A 23,356-nucleotide genomic window follows, 5' to 3' on the forward strand; every position below is an offset into this window, starting at 1 on the left:
TGTGTTTCAGAAGGAAAAGCCATCCCTTGTTCAATCATCTATAAAGGTTATAAACCAGTTAGCCCTTGAAGTACTAGGAACATTAGAGGGTCCCCACACATCTTTGTATGAACAAGATAAAATGAATAATTGCTTACTTTATTACTGATAGGAAAAGGTACACGCTTGTGTTTGGCAAGCTCACAATCTACTAAGAAAGAATCTTACTCTTTCGAACTCCTCATGGTTGAGTTGGACTGATCCTTCTTGACTTTCAGGACCAGCAACATGAGCTTGCCCCCCTCTCCTTGGAGGGCCTCCTTTGTCTCCCCAATCTTTGCTTTGAGGTTTTCCATTTAACTTCCAACATTTGCCCCTTGTGTGACATGGTTTGTTGCAATAGGTGCACCATACTCCTTCATTTTTCTTCATTTTTGGAAGAGGGCCTTCTTTCTTTTGTTTTGCAACCATGGCTATTGCACCTTCAAGAATCATAGCTGAATTATCCGCAATTGGGGTCTCTGGCATTAAACTCCTACTTTCTTCACTTTGAATAATTGCCATTACTTCATTGCTTGTAAGAACAATGTCATCAACATATTATGTCAAGTAGACATATCCAACACTTTGAGTGATGATAAAAAACTGAATGATCAGCCTCACATTACTTCATACCAAATTGTTGAACACTACGTATTTTCTTGTGGCCTTCTATTACTATACCTAAAATTGTAATGGAAGCACTTGATCATCTTATGTTGACAAATCATAACTATTGAAAGGCAGAGTCTTGAACATAACAAAACAATAGAGTTAGCTCCTCTTAATTTCAAGGAGAAGTTAGTTGCCTATTGATGCGTCTATGCCATTAAAGGTAGACCTAATGGGGAAGTTGATTGCCTCAAATCTTGATTGATGGAAAAATGATATATTCAAATCTATGGGCTTAACTACAATGATACTTTCTCTCTAGTGGATGAAATGAAATGACTATTGTCGAACTGTTCCTTGTCTTAGCAACCGTTCATCATCGGCTCCTTCATCTTTTGGATATTCGAAAAGCTTTTTTGTGGTTCTCTTGAAGAGGAGGTCTACATAGAGCAATCTTGTTTGTTTTACAAAGGTTTAGATGATCTTGAGTTTATGTGTCATCCCAAATATATAATAATAATAATAATAATAATAATAATCATATAATATAGGCGTCATTATCCAAATAAATGAGAACGGTTTGGAGATAGACTTGCAAATAAGTCTTAAAGTTTACCGTCATCCAAGAAATACCATAATTTAAACCTTAAGAGGTCTAAACATAAACTTAGGCATAAAGAGTACATCAAAGTGATACAAATATCAGAGTATTTCAAAATGACTTAAGTTGAAATATAGAAATCCTAATGAACTAAACTGCAGCATGAGTATCCTCTGACTCTTGCTCCAAGGGAACTTCCTCAACAACATCTACTCACATCTAAGTGGATGATCATCGCAAGGGAAAACATACACAAGCAACACACAAACACAAAAGCAAGGGTGAGCTAGATAAATAAGCGATATGCATATAGTACACTCAATCAATGTCATCATGCTTAGTTACATGTGAAATGAACAGTCAAAGCATACCATTCAAACCATGCATCAACTACTCAACGCGACTCATCCAGATTGGTATAACTGTTGAACTATTGGTCGTCTTTGCACTTGCATAGTTCAGCTGGCCCTCTCCAACACCATGCAAGGTAAATCCTCACACTAGTCTATGTCTAAACACTAAGACTATAGACGAGGACCTCCTTCTACTCTCACCACTCACACTGTCCTTCTCTATTTGAGCATGAACAGTGCTATGAGTGTAGGGATAAACATACTATTTCAAAGCTCCATACAGTTATACAAGACAACTGACACCATCTCTACAACCACTCCAAATCATGTCACCTTGAGATATAGGATTTAAATCACAATTCACACCAACATAACAAGGGTATTCCAACACATATTCACCAAGAGCTTCACTGGACAAATACCAGTACTACTTCCACCACTCTTCCAGAATTAAAAATAACACATCATAATAAGTATTTAACTAGAAAACCTTAGCTAATCAATGTGTCAATTCTAAAACTATACACTAAATTTTTAATGAAATAACCGTAGAGTTAAACTTACTCAAATGATGTGTATTATGTATCAAACTAAAATCTTACATCCTCCTATTTAGCCAATGTCCAATGAATACCACAACAAAAGTAACACTTAATTCTATGTTAACTTACAATAAAAAAAAATTCGCGTAAGAGTTAATAAATATCTCCCTTTATCTTACTGATTAAGCAATACGCAAGGATGATGGTATTTAAAAAAACAATGTTATCATATCAACATTAAATGCATACCATTTGACAAACTTTATATCATATATTATTATATAATATAAAAGAACCTAAAGAAAATGAACAAGCATCTAATCTAATATATAATATAGTATAATATACTATTTACCAATCTTAAAACCAAAAATCCTGTAACATACGTAATCCACACTTTTGTTTCCTAAATTTCCAAACACAATTACTTATACTAATATTACATAATATAGCTTATATAATATTAAAAACACAATTACTTTATACTAAAATTACAGTATATAACTTATATAATATTTAAAATACCTCTTTATATAATATGAGAATATAATATAATATAAGCTATAAAAAAAAAGAAACCATAAATACTGCACTAGAATAAACTTCCTTTATCAGAGCCCAGAGAAATATATATTACATGACTTAAACCACTTAAACAACCAAATATACTGCATCATAAAGCAACATAAGGATTGTTGAACCAACCCCAATATCGAATGAACATCATAAAAGAATCCAGATATTTTCATATCCTTTGTGTAATCGCTGTTGTACTTTGGTATTATATATATACTACATATAGACTGATGTTTATAAAAAAAAGTTAAACTATTACAGTACTCTGATTATCTCCAAAATATAATTTAAACATTGAAATCTATTTACTCGCAATTGCATGAACTTTTCACTAAGCAACAATTTTCACAATAATCTGTAATGATCCAAATTATATACTACATTATATATTTGTCTAATCATTCGCGATAAACTTTACACGCCACACACATACATATAAAACTCCATGATCAGACTTAAAGTACCACACATTTCTAGCTATATAATTTCAAACCATTAGAAAATTCATCAGCAACAAGAGGACTCACGTCCAAGAATCGAATACTCATGGCATCACAGTACCAACTGAAATAAAAAGGATTGACACCCCTTACTCATGCAATCACTCATAGGTATCACACGTTAAACACACCATAAAGCAAAACAAAATAAAGTCAGCTCCCCTTACCTGGAGGTTGAGCAGTACATCTTGCTAGCACACTCTAAACACGACTCCACACAATGAAGAACCAAATAGGACCTATAGATCACCACATTGGTGACAACAAACAACTCTTAGAGCTAGAATAGGGCAAGGAATGAAAAGATGAATACACAAGGCACATGCAAAAGCAAAATCACATGCCCTAATTTCAAGAATAGTTAAGGAAAAGGGCAAAACCACTTACCTGCTATAGAACACGAAACCAATTGGTTCAAGTCGAAGCTCTCGACTTCGGGGAACGCGTGACCACCACCTAAACAAAAATGTACCTGTTGAATCAGTGTGAAGATTAGAGAGAAGGTAGAGAAAGTAAGGGCTGAAGTGGTTCTAGAGAGAGAAAAATTTTCAGGAAATGAGTTCAGCTTTTCTCTTTCTTTCAAAAGTTTAGTAGAAATAGCAAACCGTCGCTCTTTTTAATAAAAAGCCCTCTCCTTTAATTTAATTAAATTTTTATCCCCATTTTCTTTTAATATATATATATATATATATATATATATATATATATATCTAAGTTAAGATATCTCAAGCTGTTTCTCTCATATATATACTCCTTAGAGTAATGGTAAGTGTATTTAGTGTATAGTGTGTGAAAATAGTACGCGTGCTAAACTTATGGGATCTTACCTAAGTTTTATGAATGGTATTTTTCTAGTAGCTTGTTATGATGTTGACTTACCCTTCACTTTTAGTTTTTGTAACCAAATTGTACAAACAAATCTGTGATTAGTTTTTCTTATGTTGCTAAAAACAGGTACATTGCTAAAACATTATACGGTACAGAAGAGGAAGAGGATTCATCTCAGCCAAGCACTAGAGTAGATGAGCCAAAACTATTAGGTGTTACTAGTGGTTCAAATGAAAAGGTTTGTTTTGGATTATGCTCTTGGTTACATCTTATAACGAACTTCTAATTTTCTTTTGGGGCTGCTTATTTTTCTTCAGGTTCTTTTGAAAACTGGCCCTTATGGATTTTATGTTCAGCTCGGAGAAGACAGGAAAGGATACATACCCAAAAGAGCCTCTGTGTCTCATGTATGTCATATTGCCGTTTTCAACACTTCAATTTTATTTTAATCTTTTAGATGCTATGTTGTTTGTTATTCCAATAATAGTTTGTATCTGTGATAAATAGAAGTTTGATACCCCACTTTCTTGAAAATTTAAGAGGAAAATGTTTTGCATGCCCGGATAAAGTGTTTAGGGGTGTCAAAATATGTCAAGCTTAATGGGATGGTCCGATTAACTGATGTTTGTCCCTTGTCATAATGGGATGGTCCGATTAACTGATGTTTGTCCCTTGTCATGTCCTGGTCTGAACTTTTATTGGCCCAAACTTGGATGATCAAAAAGTTTGGTCGGTGTATTTGCCAGATTCATGTTTTTAATTATTTACTTTCCTATAATTATTAGTCACAAATTATAAACGACCATCACAAATTATTTACCATGCTTTTTCTATGAACCTAGAGTATCCGAAGTAGATCTTTTAAGCCTAATTCAACCTTATAAAATCGGCTTGTAAGGTGAGGTTTTCACCCACTTATATAATATAAACTAGTCTTATCACTAGTTGATGTGAGGCTTCCAACATACCCTCCTCACGTCGAGGTATATACATATCGTGTGTGAGACTAGACATTAATGGATGGTCCAATAGTGGCTCGATAACAAGTGGAACTATATGCCCAACAAAGAACAAATTTAGTAAGGCTAGACTCTAAACGACCATGTTAAGGAGTGGACTTTAAGTCCCACTCAACCTCACAAAACCGGTTTTTAAGGTGACGTTTGCATTGTCATATATACTACTCTAAATTGGCCTTATCTCTAGTTGAAATGGGACTTCCAACACGTTGTGTGTGAGACTAGACATTAATGGGTGGCCTAATAGTGGTTTGATAGCAGGTGGAACAATATGCTCAACAAACAACAAATTTCCTTAGAATAGGTTCTTAACCATGGCTTTGATTGCACTATAAAGGGAGATTGGTCATCTCAGCTAAGTCCGAATGGGTCCCGAAACTACTGGCAGATTTTCATATGACTCCAACAAGGGGCATTAAGGAGTGTATCGTACTTACAAAAGGATAGCACAGTCACTATACTGGGTTGGAATGAGGAAGTCCGTGACAAATTATGTAGCCCGATGCTTAGTGTGCCAGCAACACAAATACTTCGCAACTTCCCCACAAGGTTTATTACAACCACTGCCGACCCCCCAGGCTATTTGGGAAGACATCAACATGGATTTCATTGTGAGGCTTCCAAAATCCAGAGGGTATGATGCCATACTTCTGGTTGTGGATCGTTTAAGCAAGTATGGGTATTTCATCCCTCTCAAACATCCTTACACTGCCAGAATAGTAGCTAAGGCCTTCGTGAGGGAAATAGTAAAACTACACGGGGTACCCAAGACCATAATGAGTGATCGAGATCCTTTGTTCCTCAGCATGTTTTGGAGGGAACTGTTCAAGATGCAGGGGACCCATCTCCAGATGAGCACGGCCTACCATCCAGAGACAGATGGTCAAATCGAAGTACTGAACCATGTGTTAGAAGGATACTTGAGGTGTTTCTGTTCTAAGCAGCCAGAGTTGGAACGTGATCCTTCCTTGGGCGTAGTACTGGTACAACACCAGTTACCTAGGGGCTGCCAAATGCACGCCGTTTGAAGTAGTATATGGGAGAGCGTCGCCAGCCTTAGCCAGGTTCATCCTGGGGGTGACACTTGTGGAAGTAGTGGCCCAAGAGCTACAGACACGGGATGAATTGCTACAACAACTTCGACTTCATTTTACGAGAGCGCAGGACATGATGGTAAAGCAGGCAAATCATAAAAGGAGGCTGGTGACCATAAAGGTGGATGATTGGGTGTATTTGAAGATCGGGCCACACCGACAAACCTCCATGCCTGTGAGACTACACCCAAAACTAATAGCCAGATATCACGGGCCGTTCAAGGTGATTCAGAGAGTAGGAGAGGTGGCATTCAGATTGCAATTACCTGAGAATGCTAGGATCCACCTTGTCTTCCACGGGTCTCAGTTGAAACTGGCCATTGGATGAAGTAGGTAGAAAAGGAGTTGCTGACAGATTTACAAATGAGTGGGCCAACGTGTTAGCCAACCAGGTTGATTGATAGACGGTTCCAGCAGCAAGGAGGGGACCAACGTGAACAAGTACTAATTGAATGGCAAGATGGAGGAGTGGATAGTGCCACCTGGGAGGATTGGATGATGATGCAGGAACAGTTTCATGAGTTCAACCTTGGGGGACAAGGTTGATCTTCAAGGGGGGAGTGATGTTAGGACATGGAGGGTATATGAGAGGAGAAAGGTGAGGAAGAGTACTTAACTGCTAAACACTTAAGTAGGGCGGGAAAAGGGTCTTTATTAAAGGACCTCTTTTATTGTTTTCAATTAGACAGATAGTAAACTTGTAAGTGTAGACTGGTTGAGTACCTGGGGAAGGAGGTTAAGTTCCTGTTTTTCCCTTGTATTTTTTATTCTTTGTTGTGAATACAATACAATTCTTTACCCAAATTCTTGTTTGCGATTACTGAAATGTGAGAGAGGGAGAGAGTTAGGATTCTTACCCAAATTCCTAACACCCTTTTTAATTATTTTTGTTGATTTGACTATCAGTGTTTGCTCATGCTGCGCATGCATTTGTGCAACCTATGGTTTTAGGTTATTTTATGTGTTTAGTGCTGCTTGTGCAAATATGACCAATCATTATATTTTCCATTGAAAGCAAAGGAGTAACAATTTGGGTTGTTTCAGGTCAAGGATGTCGGTACTATCACTCTTGAAGATGCACTCGAGTTGCTGCAATATCCAGTAACATTGGTATGTTTCTTCTCAATTTGAGCCGTAGGTTGTTATCATTGTAATGTGTTCTGGGTCCATTTATAAGTATCGCATATTAAATGCATTGAGTGTTTGTTGGAGTATTACTTAGCCTAGGAAGTAGCATGAGTGAGAGTGTATAAAAAACCATTTGCCCTTCCTGGAACATGAATATAATACCCATTGACATTGTTATGCTTCTCAGTTTTCAATTAGAACTATAGGTTCTTATAATAACTTGAAGGATTAATGTGAAAGAAAGAATATTTTCATTCAAATTGATTAATTTGAAACAGTACATCAACCTCTATTTATAGAATCTTCTAACAACTTCTTAACTATTATATTATAAGCTTTCAATAATACATTTAATATTCTACCATCAACTTCTAGTAATAGATTTAATATCCTAATAACAATACTCTCGCTCAATCTGGTGAACAGGTATCTATCATTCCTAGCTTGCATGCGAGATCATGAAATTACTCAGTGGGAAGACCTTTTCGTAAACAGATCTGTTAACAAAATCTAACTCCCCAAATTAATTATCAATTTCTATAAATCTCAACATATTTTCAAAGGAAAACTCTTTTAAACTTTAAAAGACAATACTCAAACCAAAAATAACCACAATTTAACCCAACTCATCATACACACATACAAACAAAAAGACAAGGAAAACAACAATGTTAGCTCCCCACTACCTTTTTCCTTCTTCAAAACTCAACCTTTAAAACATTTTTCCATTTTCTTTGATTTGCCACGGTTCTAATAACCCCGTCCCTAAACCTTGTCCTCCCATATATTTATAAGCGTAATATTTATAAGCATAATAACCTAAATAAGATGTAGAAAGTAGTAATTAGGCCAATATCCCGTTTCTTTTTAATAAAGTGCCGATATAGTTCTGTGCTTGGTCCTATCATGTTGAGTGATGCTAATAGTTGATATATTATCACAATAAAGGATCATATGTTCTTCACAAGCCACTTTAAGATCATTTAGAATAATTTTCACACTCCCCTTGTGCCATAGCTTGGAATTCAGCCTGTACACTAGACCTTGCAACAAGAATTTGTTTCTTACTTCACCAAGTCACCAAATTTTCAGCCAAGAACATGCAATATATTGTGGTGGATTTCCTAACTATGACAAACCCTGCATAATGTGCATTAGTATACACTTTCTTTTTTAATTTTTCATTTCCCTTGAACAATAATCCCTTTCCTAGACTTGTCTTCAAATATTGAAGGATTATGTTTACGTGTAAATGTCTCTACCTTGGGTCATGCATGAACTGACTAACGACACTCATGACATAAGTTATGTTCAGTTTGGTGTGATCTTAGTAATTGAGCCTTCCAACAAGTCTTAGATATTGACCTTTATTTATAGTAGAACTACCTTCATCACTCCCATTTCTACGGTTTCGATCTGTAGGAATTCTAATGGCCTTGCAATCAATCATACTTATCTCGTTGAGAAGATCAATAAAATACTTTCTTAGAAGATAAAGATATATTTCTTTGAGTAAGCTACTTCTATCCCAAGGAAGTACTTTAATATTCCTAGGTCTTTCATTTCAAACTGAGCAACAAACATTTCTTTCAAGATTTGTTTCTCATACGATTCTTGTAAGAAAGGGACAAAAAATGACTCCAAAGATTCAAAAGACTCAACTTCAAAATAGCTCTCACCCCTAAGGATGAATGTGAAAAGAATTAGTTTCATCCAAATTGACATCCAAGGAGGTAACAAACTATCGGACTGGAGGATGGTAACTGCTAAGAAGTGGACTTTAAACTTAATTCAACCCTATAAAATCAACTTGTAAAGTGATGTGTGCACTCACTTATATAATAAGAAATAACCTTATCTCTAGTTGATGTGGAACTTCCAACACATCTCCTCATGCTGAGGTATATACATCTTTGAGCTTAAGACTATAATGGGTGGTTCAAAAGTGGGTGGAACAATATGCTGAATAAATAACAAATCTCGCTAGCATAGGCTTTAACTAGGCTTTGATACCATGCTAAGAAGTAGACTTTAAGCCTAAATTTATCTCACAAAGTTGGCTTGTAAAATCAGATTTGCACCTACATGTATACTTTAAATTGGCTTTATCTTTAGTTGATGTGAAACTTCCGACACACTCCCTTTACACCGAGGTATATACATCTAGAGCGTGAGACTAGAAATTAATGGGTGGTTTGATAGTAGCTTGATAGTAGATGGAACAATGTGCACAATAAGTAACGAATCTCGCTAGAATAGACTTTAACCTGGTTTTGATATTATGTTAAGAAGTGAACTTTAAACCTAACTGAACCTTAACAAACTAGCTTGGAGAGTGAAGTTTGCACCCACTTATACACTGAAATTTCTTCCAATAATGCCCTTTTTTGTGGTTTACACAAGTAAATTCATGAAGAACACTATTTTCGAAAAGGAATTTAGACAAGTCATGACTTACATATTCTCTCCCATTATTTTTATAAATGTTTAATTGACTTCCCAAATTGCGTTTTACCATATGGAAGAATTTGACAAATAAATTAAAAACTTTAGATTTTTCTTTCATGAGCAAAATTTCTGTAACAGAGGTACAATCACCAATAAACATGACAAACCATTTAGCACTAAATATACTACAGTTTCACGTAGGCCCCCATGTAATACTCTTTGTATTACTAGGAGGTTATGTGGCCAACGGTGTTTCCCAAGTTGTTAAAACAATACAACTCTCCCTGTCCCTTAACTGTTCCAAATTGTCCTCCCTATGGCAAGATCCTGGAGAACCCAAGAAGCGGGAAAGAAAGGTTATACAACACTTTAGGTCATTAGTAAGTTTTTGAACAAAAATAAGATTTTTAGAAAGTTTTAGAATATAAAGAACATCTTTAAGGTTGAGGGATGGTAGAAGAGAAACATTACCACAACCAATTATTGGGATACAAGTCGCGTTGGCAATAATGATGTGCTTACTGAAAAGAAAAACATATGATGTTAAAACAGATGAACACGGCATCATATGGTCTATCGCACCACCAAGGTCTAGAACCCAAGAGTCATTAAAAGAGGAATTGGAGTTCTTACCACTCATGGCTAGAGAGCAAGTACCATAAGGTAACTTGCTGATAGACTCCATGAGAGATTTCAGATGTTCAACTTTAGCACGTAGTATGAAGTTAGAAGATTAATGTTGCCTACTGGAGCTGCAATGTTTTAAGAAAATAATGGGGATTCCTTAGGCCCTTCTTAATTAAAGACAAAAAGCTTTGATGATGACAGCAGTGATAACAACGGCAATTCCAACAATGGCAATTGTTGGAGCTCCCACAAAAGGTCTGATGGCTCTGGCGAAAATTCCAGCAGAAGCAAGACAACAACTCCAATGAAAGTTCCACAACGGATCTGACAAAAGTTCGGTGACGGCTTCGACAACCGTTTTGACAAAGGTTCAGTGGCACTTCAGTAACCTCAATATTTTAAAGGAAATGTTCAGGCAACCCCAAAAGGAACTGTTCAGGCCACCAAAGATCGGGAGCTTTATACTAACTTGAAAGGATTAATAAAAGAAAGAAGATTTTTATTCCAATTGATTGATTTGAAACAAGACATCAACCTCTATATATTGAGAACTCTAACCTTAAAGTAATAATTCCTCAAGATCTATAACCCTAAAGTAATAATTACAATGAGATCTCTAGAATCTTCTGACTACTTCTAGCAGCTTCTAGTAATACATTTAATATTCTACCGACATCTTTCAAAAGTTTTTATCTTCGAAGTATTATTCTTTTGTATGATATTTTGGTTTTTGTCCTAATGTTAATAAACCTTTTGCCTTTCCCTGTCTGCATTTTGAAGTCATTGCTGAACTAATTCATTTGCTTGTGATTAGGGTAACCATCCCAAGGATGGACAACCTGTCATATTAAAGCTTGCAAGAGTTGGGTTTTCTGTTAGACATCGGCGCACAATTGCTTCTGTGCCTAAGGTATGATGGTAGTTTTAAGCATTTTCTAGTTTTAGATTTTATTTCTCCTCCTAACTATACAACCATGGCGACATAAGTTGTCCTGACAATGCAAATGCAATTGTGGTTTATCTCTATTTTACTAATTTTGGTTAAAATAATTTCTATCTTTTAGTATGTAATTTGTTGAGAAGGAAACCGCTACACTATTGCCATACTAATAATCTACCATAGAACCATTAAAAGCTACTAGAAGCTACATACAAAATTAAAATAAGATTGATATTGATGATGATATGTAGTGAGAGATACAATACGCTAATATTTGAGTATTTCTCTTGTCATCACATGACAATCCTTGTACTAGAGCCTTTTTGACATATATGAAAATGTGAATCACAATATTCCAATGGCCAATGTGAAGATTATGCATAAATTTACCACTCCACTTACACAAGAGATCTCAAGTCTTGGAGTAGCGAGATAAATTAGTTTCCCACTTGCTTTCTATATCTCTTTTGATCTAAAAAGATTTCACCTTGGTCCCCTATTAGCTTATTGGGTTGTAATTTTCTTACCCTATCACCTCAAGAATACCAACAACATATTTTCTTTGTGAAACTACAACAACCTTCCTCTGGTTGAGCCATTTCAATACTATTGAATATGCCTAAAATACGCATAGAGTAATATATTTATAATGAAGAATGATACATGTATATATGGCAACCAAACATAAATATGATAAACATAAATAGAAGATATTGTTAAAAAAAATATCTACCAATACCAAACAATATAAAAAATCTATGTTTTTTCCTAATTAACATAAAACGTAATAAATCTAACACTCTCCCTCAAACTGATGCATATAAATCGTATGTTCAAACTTGTTATAAATATAATTAATTCTAGGTCTCTTTAGAGACTTGGTGAAGATATTTGCTAACTGATCATTTGAATTAACAAACTCAGTCTTGATATCTCTATATACAATCTTCTCTTGTCATTTCAATCCCAATATGTTTGGTTTTTTCATGAAAGATAAGAATAGAAATGATATGAAGAGCCACCTAATTGTCACATATAAGTATCGTTTGAGTGATATCTTTAAATTGTAATTCTTTAAGCAATTGTTTAAGACAAACAAGTTCATTTTTACTATCGATGTATTTTGCAAAATGGTGTTCCTGATTTTCTGTTGGAATATTTTTTCTTCACTATCCAATTGGTAACCGATTATGTGAAAGTAACATCTCAAAGCATGTTTTCCCACCGCTAAAGTTTTTCACTTTCGTATTAACTGAGTTGGCTGAGTTTCCCTTTCGTATTGTATGACTTTATTTCTTTTGAAATTGACATTCAGAATATTAAGCCAACTGATGTGACCCTGGAAAAAGCCCTTGAATTTTTATCCGGAAAAGACGTGAGACGGTCTGGTCGGCCAAAAGGCAAATCTAAAGCCCAAGAAGTTGAAGTTATTGAAGCATTTTAAGTTGGCCTATATTTTTAGCATGAATGCAGGTTTTTTGGTGATTGGCTATGTTAGTATGTGCCTTTGGCTACTTGGAATTTCCAGCTATTCTCCAACCAAAGAATTTGTGAATCCAGTCCCACACGAGTCCTGCAAGGTTCTTTTATGGACCCAAATGTATATTTATAATTATTTGTTCAAGAAATTTTGTAGTCTTTCTTTGGTTAAATGTCTATAACATAGGCCAATATATTATTTAATTTAGAGAAAGGAATATTTGTTGTAGCCAATATTGATTGAACTTGAATAAGCACTGAACGGTAAGTTTTTTTTATCAGCAAGGATTCATATTCTTTCATCAGCCTTGTAAATCCATAAGAGTTATACCTTTTTGTTGCTCTTTTTATTTTGTTTTCTTGATGTTTAGAATACTTGACGTTGCTAGGGTTTACGACAGGCTCCTACAAGATGATGAAAAGAGACATATAGTTTATGTTAAGAATATTTTTGTAGTTGTGGAAAGAGATGGGGAGGTTAAGAATTAGTACTCTTGTTACTATTCCTCACTGTGAGGATGCTTATTTAAGGTTAATACCGTGAAATGGTTCATCAATGGAAGTTATTTTTACTTGAATATGGAAATTTCGATTAAAATGTTTTTATTAGAAAAATTCTTCCTCAATTAGTTAAACGATTAAAATTAAGCGATGAATTGATAAACTTGTTCACTTTTGGAATGTGTATTTTGAAAGACTTTATACGTTGAGTTGTATTTTCGAGAAAATGTAGAGATTTAAAATGTTATTGTTGGTTATTTTATACATACATAAATGTGTAAAGAGAATTTTAAACATACAATATAAAAGAGAATATAAGAGAAATGAATATAAGAGAAATGATGATATATTTATTAATTAATCTTGATGAACACGTAATTAAATCAGTGATTTACAAAAGAAAAAGAATGATAGGATTGATCATGTGAAATACATAAACATCTATATAAAACATAATAATAATGAAACTAATCATCTAATAACTTAAGAATAGAAACTTAAGTTACAGAAGATAAGCGTTGTAAATAACCAACTCTATTTATACTTTTCAGGTTATATGATGTTTTATTTGAAGGTCAATAAACCATTTAAATAATTTGAAGAGCAGACTCAGGAGGCACTTAACAAACTCTTCCTTGAGTTGAATTTTCTTTCAGAAACAACTATAGATCAGTGTTGAAAGATGGTTACTACCGACACTTACATCCAACAACAAAATAAAAAGGGTTAAATATGTTTTTCGTACCTTAAGTATTACATGATTTTAGTTTTAGTCTCTACTCGAAACTTTGACGGTTTTTAGTCCTCTTAGTTTTGAAACTCTTATAATTAGTCTTTAAAATTGGAAGGCGTTAACTTTTGTTTAAGAACGAGCCAGCTACCCTTTTTACTCTCTGTCACGTTGCTTTTCTTTTTATCTAGACAATAAAAATTTGATACGTGTCAAACCCTTTTCCACCCGAAATTAGGGTTTGACAGATTGGGAAAACTTGCCCTTGCACCTCTGCCACGATTTTACTCTTCTATCTTACTCCGTCACGAGCCAAGAACGCAAGAAGGGAAGGGTTGCTCTCTTGCAAGTGGTGAATGGAGTTTTTGCTGTGTTTTTGGATTTGCATATATGTGATGGCGCATCTTTAACTGTCTACGGAATTTATTCTCCTTAATTCTTCTGGAAACTTAACTCTTATCTTCTCTCTCTCCCTTTCATTAGCCTTCATACATCTCAATCTTAGAGAAATACTTGCTACATACCCTTAAAAATGGTTGAATCTGATATTTTGTTTCCATCATTCTCTTCTCTTTCTTCTTTTGACCACTCCACTGGTACTGATAATGTTGTTGGTTCACCCTCTCTGTAGAAACCATCATCTTCAACAACTCGTCACCACCATCTATCAAGAAAGAAAAAAACTTGGTAGACCCGTAGGTTCTAAGAACAAGCCAAAACCAGTACTTGTGATTGACAAAGCCAATAAGAGTGTTGTAAAACCTATTTTCATTGAAGTTCCTGAAAGCTATGATGTGATTAGGATAATTGTTAAAATCGCTCGTCATCACCAAGTTAGCATCATAGTGCTAAATGCATCAGGAATTGTTTCCAATGTCACTATTTGTAACTCTCACTGTCATGCTTCTCTTTTCACTCTTTATGGACCTTTCAAATAATTTCCTTTACTGGTACCTACATACTTAGTGCTTCTTTATCATCAACCCTTAACAACGACCCTCATTGTTCTTTTGGCATTTCTGTTTTTGGAATCAAAGAACAATGCTTAATTGGAGGAGTTGGAGGAAAAGTTGTTACAGAGAATGGAGTTATGGTGGCAGCTATTGTTGTCAACAAATTTTAAATTGTATCAACAATATACATTCTGGGAATGCCTTGGATGAATCGCGAAGAAGAAGAAAGGGCTCCACTGTTTGGATTCTTTGGAAGTGAAGAATGGAGATGCTTGCTTGATATACGACTCGGGATGTTGCGCAATTGGGGTGATGATGCACAAGAAGCGAAACCATGGTTGCTCTGCCGGAGAAGATGAACAAAGTTCTCAAGCACAAGCAACGTGGCAGAGGGTGAAGAGGCAAACTGGCATAGGACGTGGCCTCGTCATTTGCCACATCAAACAAAAGTTAACGCCGTCCAATTTTAAGGACTAATTATAAGAGTTTCAGAACTAAGAGGACTAAACGCCATCAAAGTTTTGAGTAGGGACTAAAACCAAAATCTGTGATACTTAAGGGACGAGAAACATATTTAACCCAAATAAAAAACACTATATGAACTACCTTTTAGGAATGTGCTTGCTGAGCATTTAGCTAGATTTTTCAACATGGTGTAGATCTGAATATTTATTAAGCGCACAACTAGCTGTCACGGTAACTAAGTATATGCTTCAAAATTCAAACCACCGGTTTTTAAATATTTATATTTTTCTTTTACTTTTATAAATATTTAAGATTTAAACAATGGAAATAAGTATATTAATCTTCATTGGAAATATTTATGTTGCATTAAAATAGAAATAATTTTAATTAATTTAGAACATATGTTACTTAATATGATTTAAAATCAATGATGAAAATTTCAAGATATTTAACTAAGTTTCCATCGAATTTGGATTCTCTATTGAATTTTCTAAAATGTTATTCTCTGTGTTTTCAAAATTTACATGTGAGAACTGATTTTGATGTTAACCCTCGGTTGGTCCTTACTTTTTTATGGAAATATCAGTTTGGTCATAATTTTTGCAATTAGGTTATTTTTTTTATAAAAATGAGTCATTTTTATCCTAACCGTTAAAGTTATCCCAAATGATGTTAAATTGAGTGAGTTGTATTTTTTATTTTAATGACATGGCTTTGTACATTAAGTTAAGGGTGTTGCTCCCCACACCCCCCCAAGTGGGACCTGTACCTCCCTATTAATTTAATTTATTTCAAAAATATTCTACACCTCCTCACTATTTTCTTTATTTCAAAAATACCCTACACCTCCCCATTATCCTTAACAATCTTTCTCTTTCTCTCTCTACATTAATGGAGCATTTCACCTAGTTCATATTTGAATTTGTAACATAGTACAAAATATAAAATTCAGAAGAAACTTCAATATTAGTACTTCTACCATTTCCATTTTATAAAATTAAAAGTTAGATGCAAATACAAAATAATAAACATAATAATATTAATAGTAAATAATGATATATTATTATTATTATTATATACTAATTTTATAATGACGAAAGAACTAAATAAATTCTAAATCTTTAACAAATAACTTTTTTTTATATTTTAAGTATTTAATAATATTTTTATATTATTTATCTAATAAATTAAATATTTTATTCAAGTTATTTGAGTCAAACATGTCGGTGAGTTAAAACATAATATAATATTAAAAATTATAGATATTATATGTAAAAAAAAAGATACATGTATATAAACATTTTTCTAGAAATTTAGAACAAAATTTTACCATTTATTAAGTAATTTGAAAAGAAAAAAAATATATTCAACAACGAAAATAAGATTGAATCAAACTTATTTAAGAAGATATATTCAAATTTAAGTCATGTAAATGCTCCATTAATAGCCATGTAAATGCTTCATTAATGTAGAGAGAGAAAGAGAAAGATTGTTAAGGATAGTGGGGAGGTGTAGGGTATTTTTGGAATAAAAGAAAATAGTGAAGAAGTGTAGAATATTTTTGAAATAAATTAAATTAATGAGAAGGTACAAGTCCCACTTGGAAAGGTGTAGGGAGCAACACCCTTAAGTTAAATGAGTGATGTGACGAGGGTTCTTTTTCTTCCCTCCAACCACTTGTGGGCTGCCTCTTTCCCAATCCTACCCTTAAACCCTCACTAGACACACACCCTTTCTCCCTCTCAAACTAAAAATGCCGCCACTGATCATCCTAGTAAAGGCAAGGTACCACCAGGGACCATTGATAAATATCTGCACAGATAAAAACAATTCAATAAGTGAGAGAACGATGGAGTGAAGATTGAAATGATTATTTAAAAGTTAAGGAATTGAAGGGGTACCTGCTTGGCCACAAACTTAGGGTAGTTATCCTAAAGCAATTGAAGGACCTGATTGGTGGCCTGCCTGAGGTTACTCTTGCCGAGTCTCGGAGAGTTCTTGAGGTCGTTGACCTGCACAATGGTGGAGATGGCAGTGGGAGAGAAGTCAAGGCTTCTCACGCTCTTCTCCAGCACCTGAATCCTTCACCGGATGAACTTGTTGCGCTTCTCCTTGTCCAAAAAGGTCTTGTTGTACAACTCCTTATTCTCGAACTCACCAAAGACGTTGTAATTCAGGGGGTGCCCTTGTTTGTTGTGTCCCTTAGTGAACACCTTGTCCTAATCAATTATGAAATCTTCTAGGACCAGAGCGTCAATTCCGAATTCCTTCCTCCAACGCACGATGTTCTTGAGCATGTTGAACACATCCTTTACCTTGAAATCCCTCGTTCTCAGAAACTTTAGAAGAATCACATCGCTCCTCTCATCCGCCAACAACGAAATTCCCCACATCTCAACTTCCTCTGGACCATGTTCCTTGTCCGAAAACGTCACTGTTGTTGTTTGACCCTGCAAAACACTTCTCTTCTTCTCCGTTCTAGTGCGTTTTCCCAGGAAGGAGAGGTAGGTTTCGATGCCCAGGCGCAACCTCCTTTCTTGCAGCGTGATGGGCATCATGATAGTGGCGTCTTCGCGGCACGGGGTTTTGTCTTCTCCTGTGGTTTCGCAGATGGACATTGCGTTTTGGGGTTAGGGTTTGATTTCGGTTTTGAGTTTTTCGCTCTCGTGGTTCTATTCCGTTCCTACATTTTGGGACTGATGAGGAGATGTCCTAACAACGTCTTGGTGGCTGGTGAAGGCAGGGATGACATCGAGGGTGAAAGCATCCGACAACATCATCGGGAATAGATCTATAGAAGGCAAGGAAGGGGATGATTGTAAAACACATCTCCAATTCAATTCTAATTCACAATGCCATGCCATCAAAACATAAAATAAACTCAGCTAAATTTAACGCTCTTTGAGAGCATTTAATGGTTAGGATAAAATTGACTCATTTTTACAAAAAATATGATTCAATTGAGACAATTGCAAAAATTATGACTAAACTGAGATTTTCATACAAAAATGAGAACTAACCGAGATTTTAAACCTTTTAAAATATATTAAAAAAAATTAAAGTGCTAACATAAGTGTATTTTGAATAAAAAAACATAGTAGAGAATATGAACTTTTTTTCTTACAATAACTATTTCTCAAAATTTTAAGAATGAACATTCATGGTGAATAAAAATATAAAACATCTTTCATAACTTATTATTTCAAAGATGGAGGAGTCTAAAACTAAAATGAGATAATATAATTCATATTTAGACGAATATAAAAGTTATTAACAATGGTTCAAATTAAGAGTATTGGAGAAACTTGTTTGCATACTAAATATCAAAATAACATAAGATTTATTAAACCATTTACATTATAATAAATTAAATCTTATCATAACAATATCTCTAACTAGAAAAATAATAAGATTAGGTTAACACGTATTGAATAAATTAAATATTGTAAAAGGTTTATGTATTTGATAACGGTTTAAAACACCGTTATTTGTGATGTGATTTTGATACTAAGAGCACCCTTTTTCACTTAGAAACTTGCTTGGACTCATGCTTTTTCAGTAAATTGTGTGAATAAGAGAGTTGAGGTTGATTTCAATGGTTTTCTGACTAATTCCCTTTTTTGTGACAGAGATTGAGGTAATACTGGAAGAAGAAGTGAAACTACTACAAAAAAGTGCATAGATAACGCTTTTTTTTTTATCATAAGCGCTATCTATGTCTGCGCTATCTATTAATAGATAGCGCTTCTAAAAAAAGCGCTATCTATTATCTATTGTCAAACACCAATAGATAGCGCTTGTTTAAATAAGCGCTATCTATTGATGACTGACAATAGATAACGCTTATTTAAAAAAGCGCTATCTATTGTCTAAATCTTTTAAAAAAAATAAATTTTCAATAAAATATTTTAAAAATATAAATTTTTTTAAAAGAAAATATAAAGTATTGATTTTATTATTTATAAACTTGCACTATTTATTACATTATATACAAAAAAATATAAATATTAAAAAAAATATGACAAAAACAAAAGTCTAAAAAAGAATAAGAATATTCATTACTTTAGTGTATGAATAAAAACTATTGGTACAATACTATTTCAAAATATAATCATTGAGTCGTCTAGTACATGTCATGACATGACATTGCTTTATAAGATAATACATACAACCATAACATATATATCTTATGTGTACCTATAAGCATGTACATCACCATAACATAACCTATAAGCATGTACCAATTACATTTAAACACCAATCTTCATAACTTCAATAAGTTGATTGTCACGATATCGTTGACATCTACAACTAGAAAATACTACAAGAAAAAAAATAATATAAAATTAGTCAAAATGGTCTAAATTGCAAGATATAAGTTATGCTCAGAAGATAAATCCAATTGCAGGATATAAGTTCAATCAAACTACCTTGTAAACTGGTCCAAATTCACCTTCTCCAAAATTTTAGTGATGCAAAAGTCATTAGTTGCATTAGCTATGGTTGAAAACTTAAATATTGGAATGTCAATGTCTTCTTGTTTCCTGTGAAGACAAAAGAATGTATGTATATAAATTACTTGCATTATAGGTTCTATCAGAAGAGGAAAATCTAAAGGTTACCAAACCTTAAAATGTTGTAAGAAAAAAATATTTGCAATTGTAAAATAACTATTAATTTTACCATGGTATAAGTATCTGACTTCTCAAGCTTTTTTCTCCGAAGTATGGTCACTCCCAATAACTATTTAACTTACTAGTTTTAACCAAGAAAAAAAAATATGTATCTTATCTGCATCTGGAAGGAACAAGCAAAGCAATTGAAATGCCAAGAGTTGAGTGAAGCTTCACAGAGTGCCACTACTAATATGTCGGTTCTTAGTGGCTTGTAATTTCAAGTTAACACTGATTACCAAGACTTGCAGCAACTATTGCTTCATAGTCAAAATGATAAAAAATGCTAGCTAAAGGAGATTCAAGTTCTTCTTCAACAATAGCTATAGCAGTCTCTGAGGGAAATGGAGGAACTTAATCCTGAACCCAGAAAATCAGGTAACTTAGGCTTTGAGTAAATGCAAAACTTAATATATTTCATATTGCTCAATTTAACTTCAAACAACATCAATTGTTGTCAAACTAAATAGATAAGATTTACACATACTTCTAAAGAATACAAGAATAACAACACATTATTGCTTAGAAAATATAGGCAAACAAATAAAATAAATAAATAAATTCAGATTAATACCTTCAACCATAAACATCCTTATTAATGAACAAATTTTCAGAGAACTTTAGCATTAAAATGCATACAGACTGGAATTGATTAATCAATATTCATATCACGGCCATAAAATAAAATATGGAATTAATAAAACAATGGTTGTCACATTCCAAATAGCCATATATCATCAATCATTTACCGAATGAAATCAAATACGTCCAATAACATTATATATATATATATATATATATATATATATATATATATATATATATATATATATATATATATATCCATGTACCAACAACATTATTGTAGCATTAATAAAACTCATTCAAGTGCTGCAGATTTATTATTTGTAAGATAGCTAATAGTTTAACTTAGTTTAAGAAATGTTAAACTTATTCTCTCTTTTAAAAATAATTTTAAATTATTCATTCAGACATCTCTTGGAACCTCCTACCGTATAAGATGGATTGTATTTATTAAGACTGAGAACAAAGCACTTTAAGAGTTATGGCCAATCTGACACAGGTGCACGACCTAGTAAAAACATGCTAGACTAATCTCTTGTTCACTTAATCTCTTAATGGAATTGGTAGTTTAGATTCTTATTAATTAATGTAGCATCTATTCGGTTATATTCTTAATGCACGTAAGATGGTTATCAAAAGCAATGAGTGAAACCAACTTGTACGACCCGTTTGATGCAAGAAAATATGACCTCATGGAGAAAAATGATACTTAAGGAATTGCAATGGTTATTCCACCATCACCTAATGAATATCGTGCGAAAAGAACCCCTTATAACATCATAATAGTTTAGAGAACGTGTATCACATCTTATATTTAACAAAGGAGCTTTTTCATTCATTCTCAACACAGATCAACAATATATATCAAGTTATATTACTCGGCCAACCCCTAGCTACTCTTTTTCATTCAAACAGAGTCCAAATCCCCCTTAAACATATATCCCCATAAGCTAATTCGTTACTAACTCAAGGTTTAACTCTTTATATCATATTATAGCACACACAACATTCACGACCAGACAACCCAGACATAATCAAAGCATTTATAGTCAGCTTATATTATATTAACTATACATACAGAGGAACATACTATATCATTGGTCACATTACAAAGCCCACATTTCCATACTCAAAAGATATTAATATCGTTAGTAAGCTGCATTAGTGAAGTTAAACTAGATGAATTAAGTTAAGTGAGTTAAACTCTATTCACACAGCCAACAACCACCATTCTCAGTAACTTCATTCAACACAAACATTCTTTTTAGTACACATAGATGCATTTAAACCTCATCACAGTAAAGCAAAATTCTCTTAATACATTAGATCCTTTATTTTCTAGAAGTAAATTACCAATTTCATTAAACAGCAAACATACACCATTCGGACACTTTAGCTTACCTCTATCTTAGCTTGACTTATGTGAAAGTAAAAAATGCGATTTACGATACCATTTTCGGTCCAACTACGAATACGCCATTGACCAAACATAATAATGAGCAAGACAATAAATATAATTCTATGTCAACAAGAAAAGGCATGCTTCAAATTCATAATAGAAACCATATAATGGGAAGTTTTTTCCTCAGTAATCACACAACAGTTTCATCATTTACGAAATAGCATGGTACACGTATCAATAATAGCAATTCATATCTTTAAAAAAGAAGCAGGATTGGCACACAATATAACAAATGGCACAAACCGAGTTAAACAACAAAAATTTGCTCCCCATACCTGGTTTGGTTCTCTCTTTTGACCCTCCCTCGGAGGTCCGACGTCCAAAGCGCTCCCCTTCGCTTGCTCCTCACTCATCGAACACCATCCTCTCCAAAAACGACTATTATCTACTACTCACAGTCTCGCCTTTGTCTTTTGCCCTTTCCCATTTCGATCCCCAATAACTGTTGTTCATTCCTACGAGTCACGCCTGTAATGGATTTGACATTGAAGGCTCCCTCATCCTCTCTCTCGTGCTCACGCCGCTACTTTTCCCCAATTTTGCCAACCCTAGGTTTGTTCGATTTTGGACAAAAAGAAAATGAGAACAAAGAATGAAAGGAGAAGAAGAGAAGAATTGAACAAACCTTCTAAAACCAGTGCTTTAGGCTTACACGAACAGAAATATGGATCCAGAGGTGCACAAATGAAAGAAACATGTTTTCAAGGAAGAAGAGAAGAGAAGAAAGGAAACACGACGAAAAGTTTTTTAAACTTTTATAATAAATAGATACACTTTTGTTTTTCTAAATAAGAGCTCTTTATTTTAAATTTTTAATAAAACATAATAATACAAATAAAATATAGATAGCGTTTATATTGTGTCCAAATAGATAGCGCATTTTTAAAAAAGCGTTATCTATTGATTTATTTTAAATTATAAATTAAAAAAAAATTATTAATTACTTATAGATAGCGCTTTTTTAAAAAAGCGCTATCTATTGTCATAGGTATAGATAGCGCTTTTTTGAAAAAGCGCTATCTATTGTTCCGCATACTCATAGATAGCGCTTATTTAAAAAAGTGCTATCTATTAGGCGCTATCTATGGCCAATTCTGTAGTAGTACCAAGAAGATGGAGCTCAGAAGGGCTCAAAAAGGCACCTAAAGGAAGGAAAACACGAAGCCCAGGCGACCAGAAGCGAAGACCAAGCAAGTTGTATCGACGTCAGTCTCCCGGGCGA

General features: G+C 33.9%; 2 protein-coding genes and 2 long non-coding RNA genes across 6 annotated transcripts in view; 1 reads left to right on the forward strand and 3 right to left on the reverse strand.

The window, feature by feature from the left end:
- Window positions 1–13,097, forward strand: part of LOC106768681 (DNA topoisomerase 1) — a 47,517-nt gene extending 34,420 nt beyond the window's left edge. For both annotated transcript variants that reach the window (XM_014653947.2, XM_014653946.2), the window contains exons 18-22: window positions 4,157–4,268; window positions 4,348–4,437; window positions 7,188–7,253; window positions 11,161–11,256; window positions 12,602–13,097. In XM_014653947.2, the coding sequence (XP_014509433.1) occupies window positions 4,157–4,268; window positions 4,348–4,437; window positions 7,188–7,253; window positions 11,161–11,256; window positions 12,602–12,730 (493 nt within the window). In that variant the 3' untranslated portion in view covers window positions 12,731–13,097. The remainder of the gene's footprint in view (window positions 1–4,156; window positions 4,269–4,347; window positions 4,438–7,187; window positions 7,254–11,160; window positions 11,257–12,601) is intronic.
- LOC111242041 lies at window positions 9,808–11,148 on the reverse strand. The gene is made up of 2 exons (XR_002668531.1): window positions 10,353–11,148; window positions 9,808–10,240 (listed from the first exon to the last, which is right to left on the reverse strand). It is a non-coding gene; the product is annotated as an uncharacterized LOC111242041 (long non-coding RNA).
- Window positions 13,098–17,633: 4,536 nt separating the features above from the next.
- On the reverse strand, window positions 17,634–18,032 carry LOC106766186 (patellin-4-like). Its single transcript, XM_014650936.1, has one exon. It carries the CDS (start codon window positions 18,030–18,032, stop codon window positions 17,634–17,636), a length of 399 nt encoding a protein of 132 aa, XP_014506422.1.
- A 1,453-nt stretch (window positions 18,033–19,485) lies between these two features.
- On the reverse strand, window positions 19,486–22,876 carry LOC106765883. Of its 2 annotated transcripts, XR_001376092.2 has the most exons (5): window positions 22,760–22,876; window positions 22,410–22,682; window positions 20,098–20,447; window positions 19,845–19,958; window positions 19,486–19,735 (listed from the first exon to the last, which is right to left on the reverse strand). It is a non-coding gene; the product is annotated as an uncharacterized LOC106765883 (long non-coding RNA). The 2 variants fall into 2 exon arrangements; XR_001376093.2 differs by lacking the exon at window positions 20,098–20,447.
- Between the last annotated feature and the right edge of the window lie 480 nt (window positions 22,877–23,356).

Source organism: Vigna radiata, chromosome 7, assembly GCF_000741045.1.
Source record: "Vigna radiata var. radiata cultivar VC1973A chromosome 7, Vradiata_ver6, whole genome shotgun sequence".
NCBI classification, from domain to species: domain Eukaryota; kingdom Viridiplantae; phylum Streptophyta; class Magnoliopsida; order Fabales; family Fabaceae; genus Vigna; species Vigna radiata.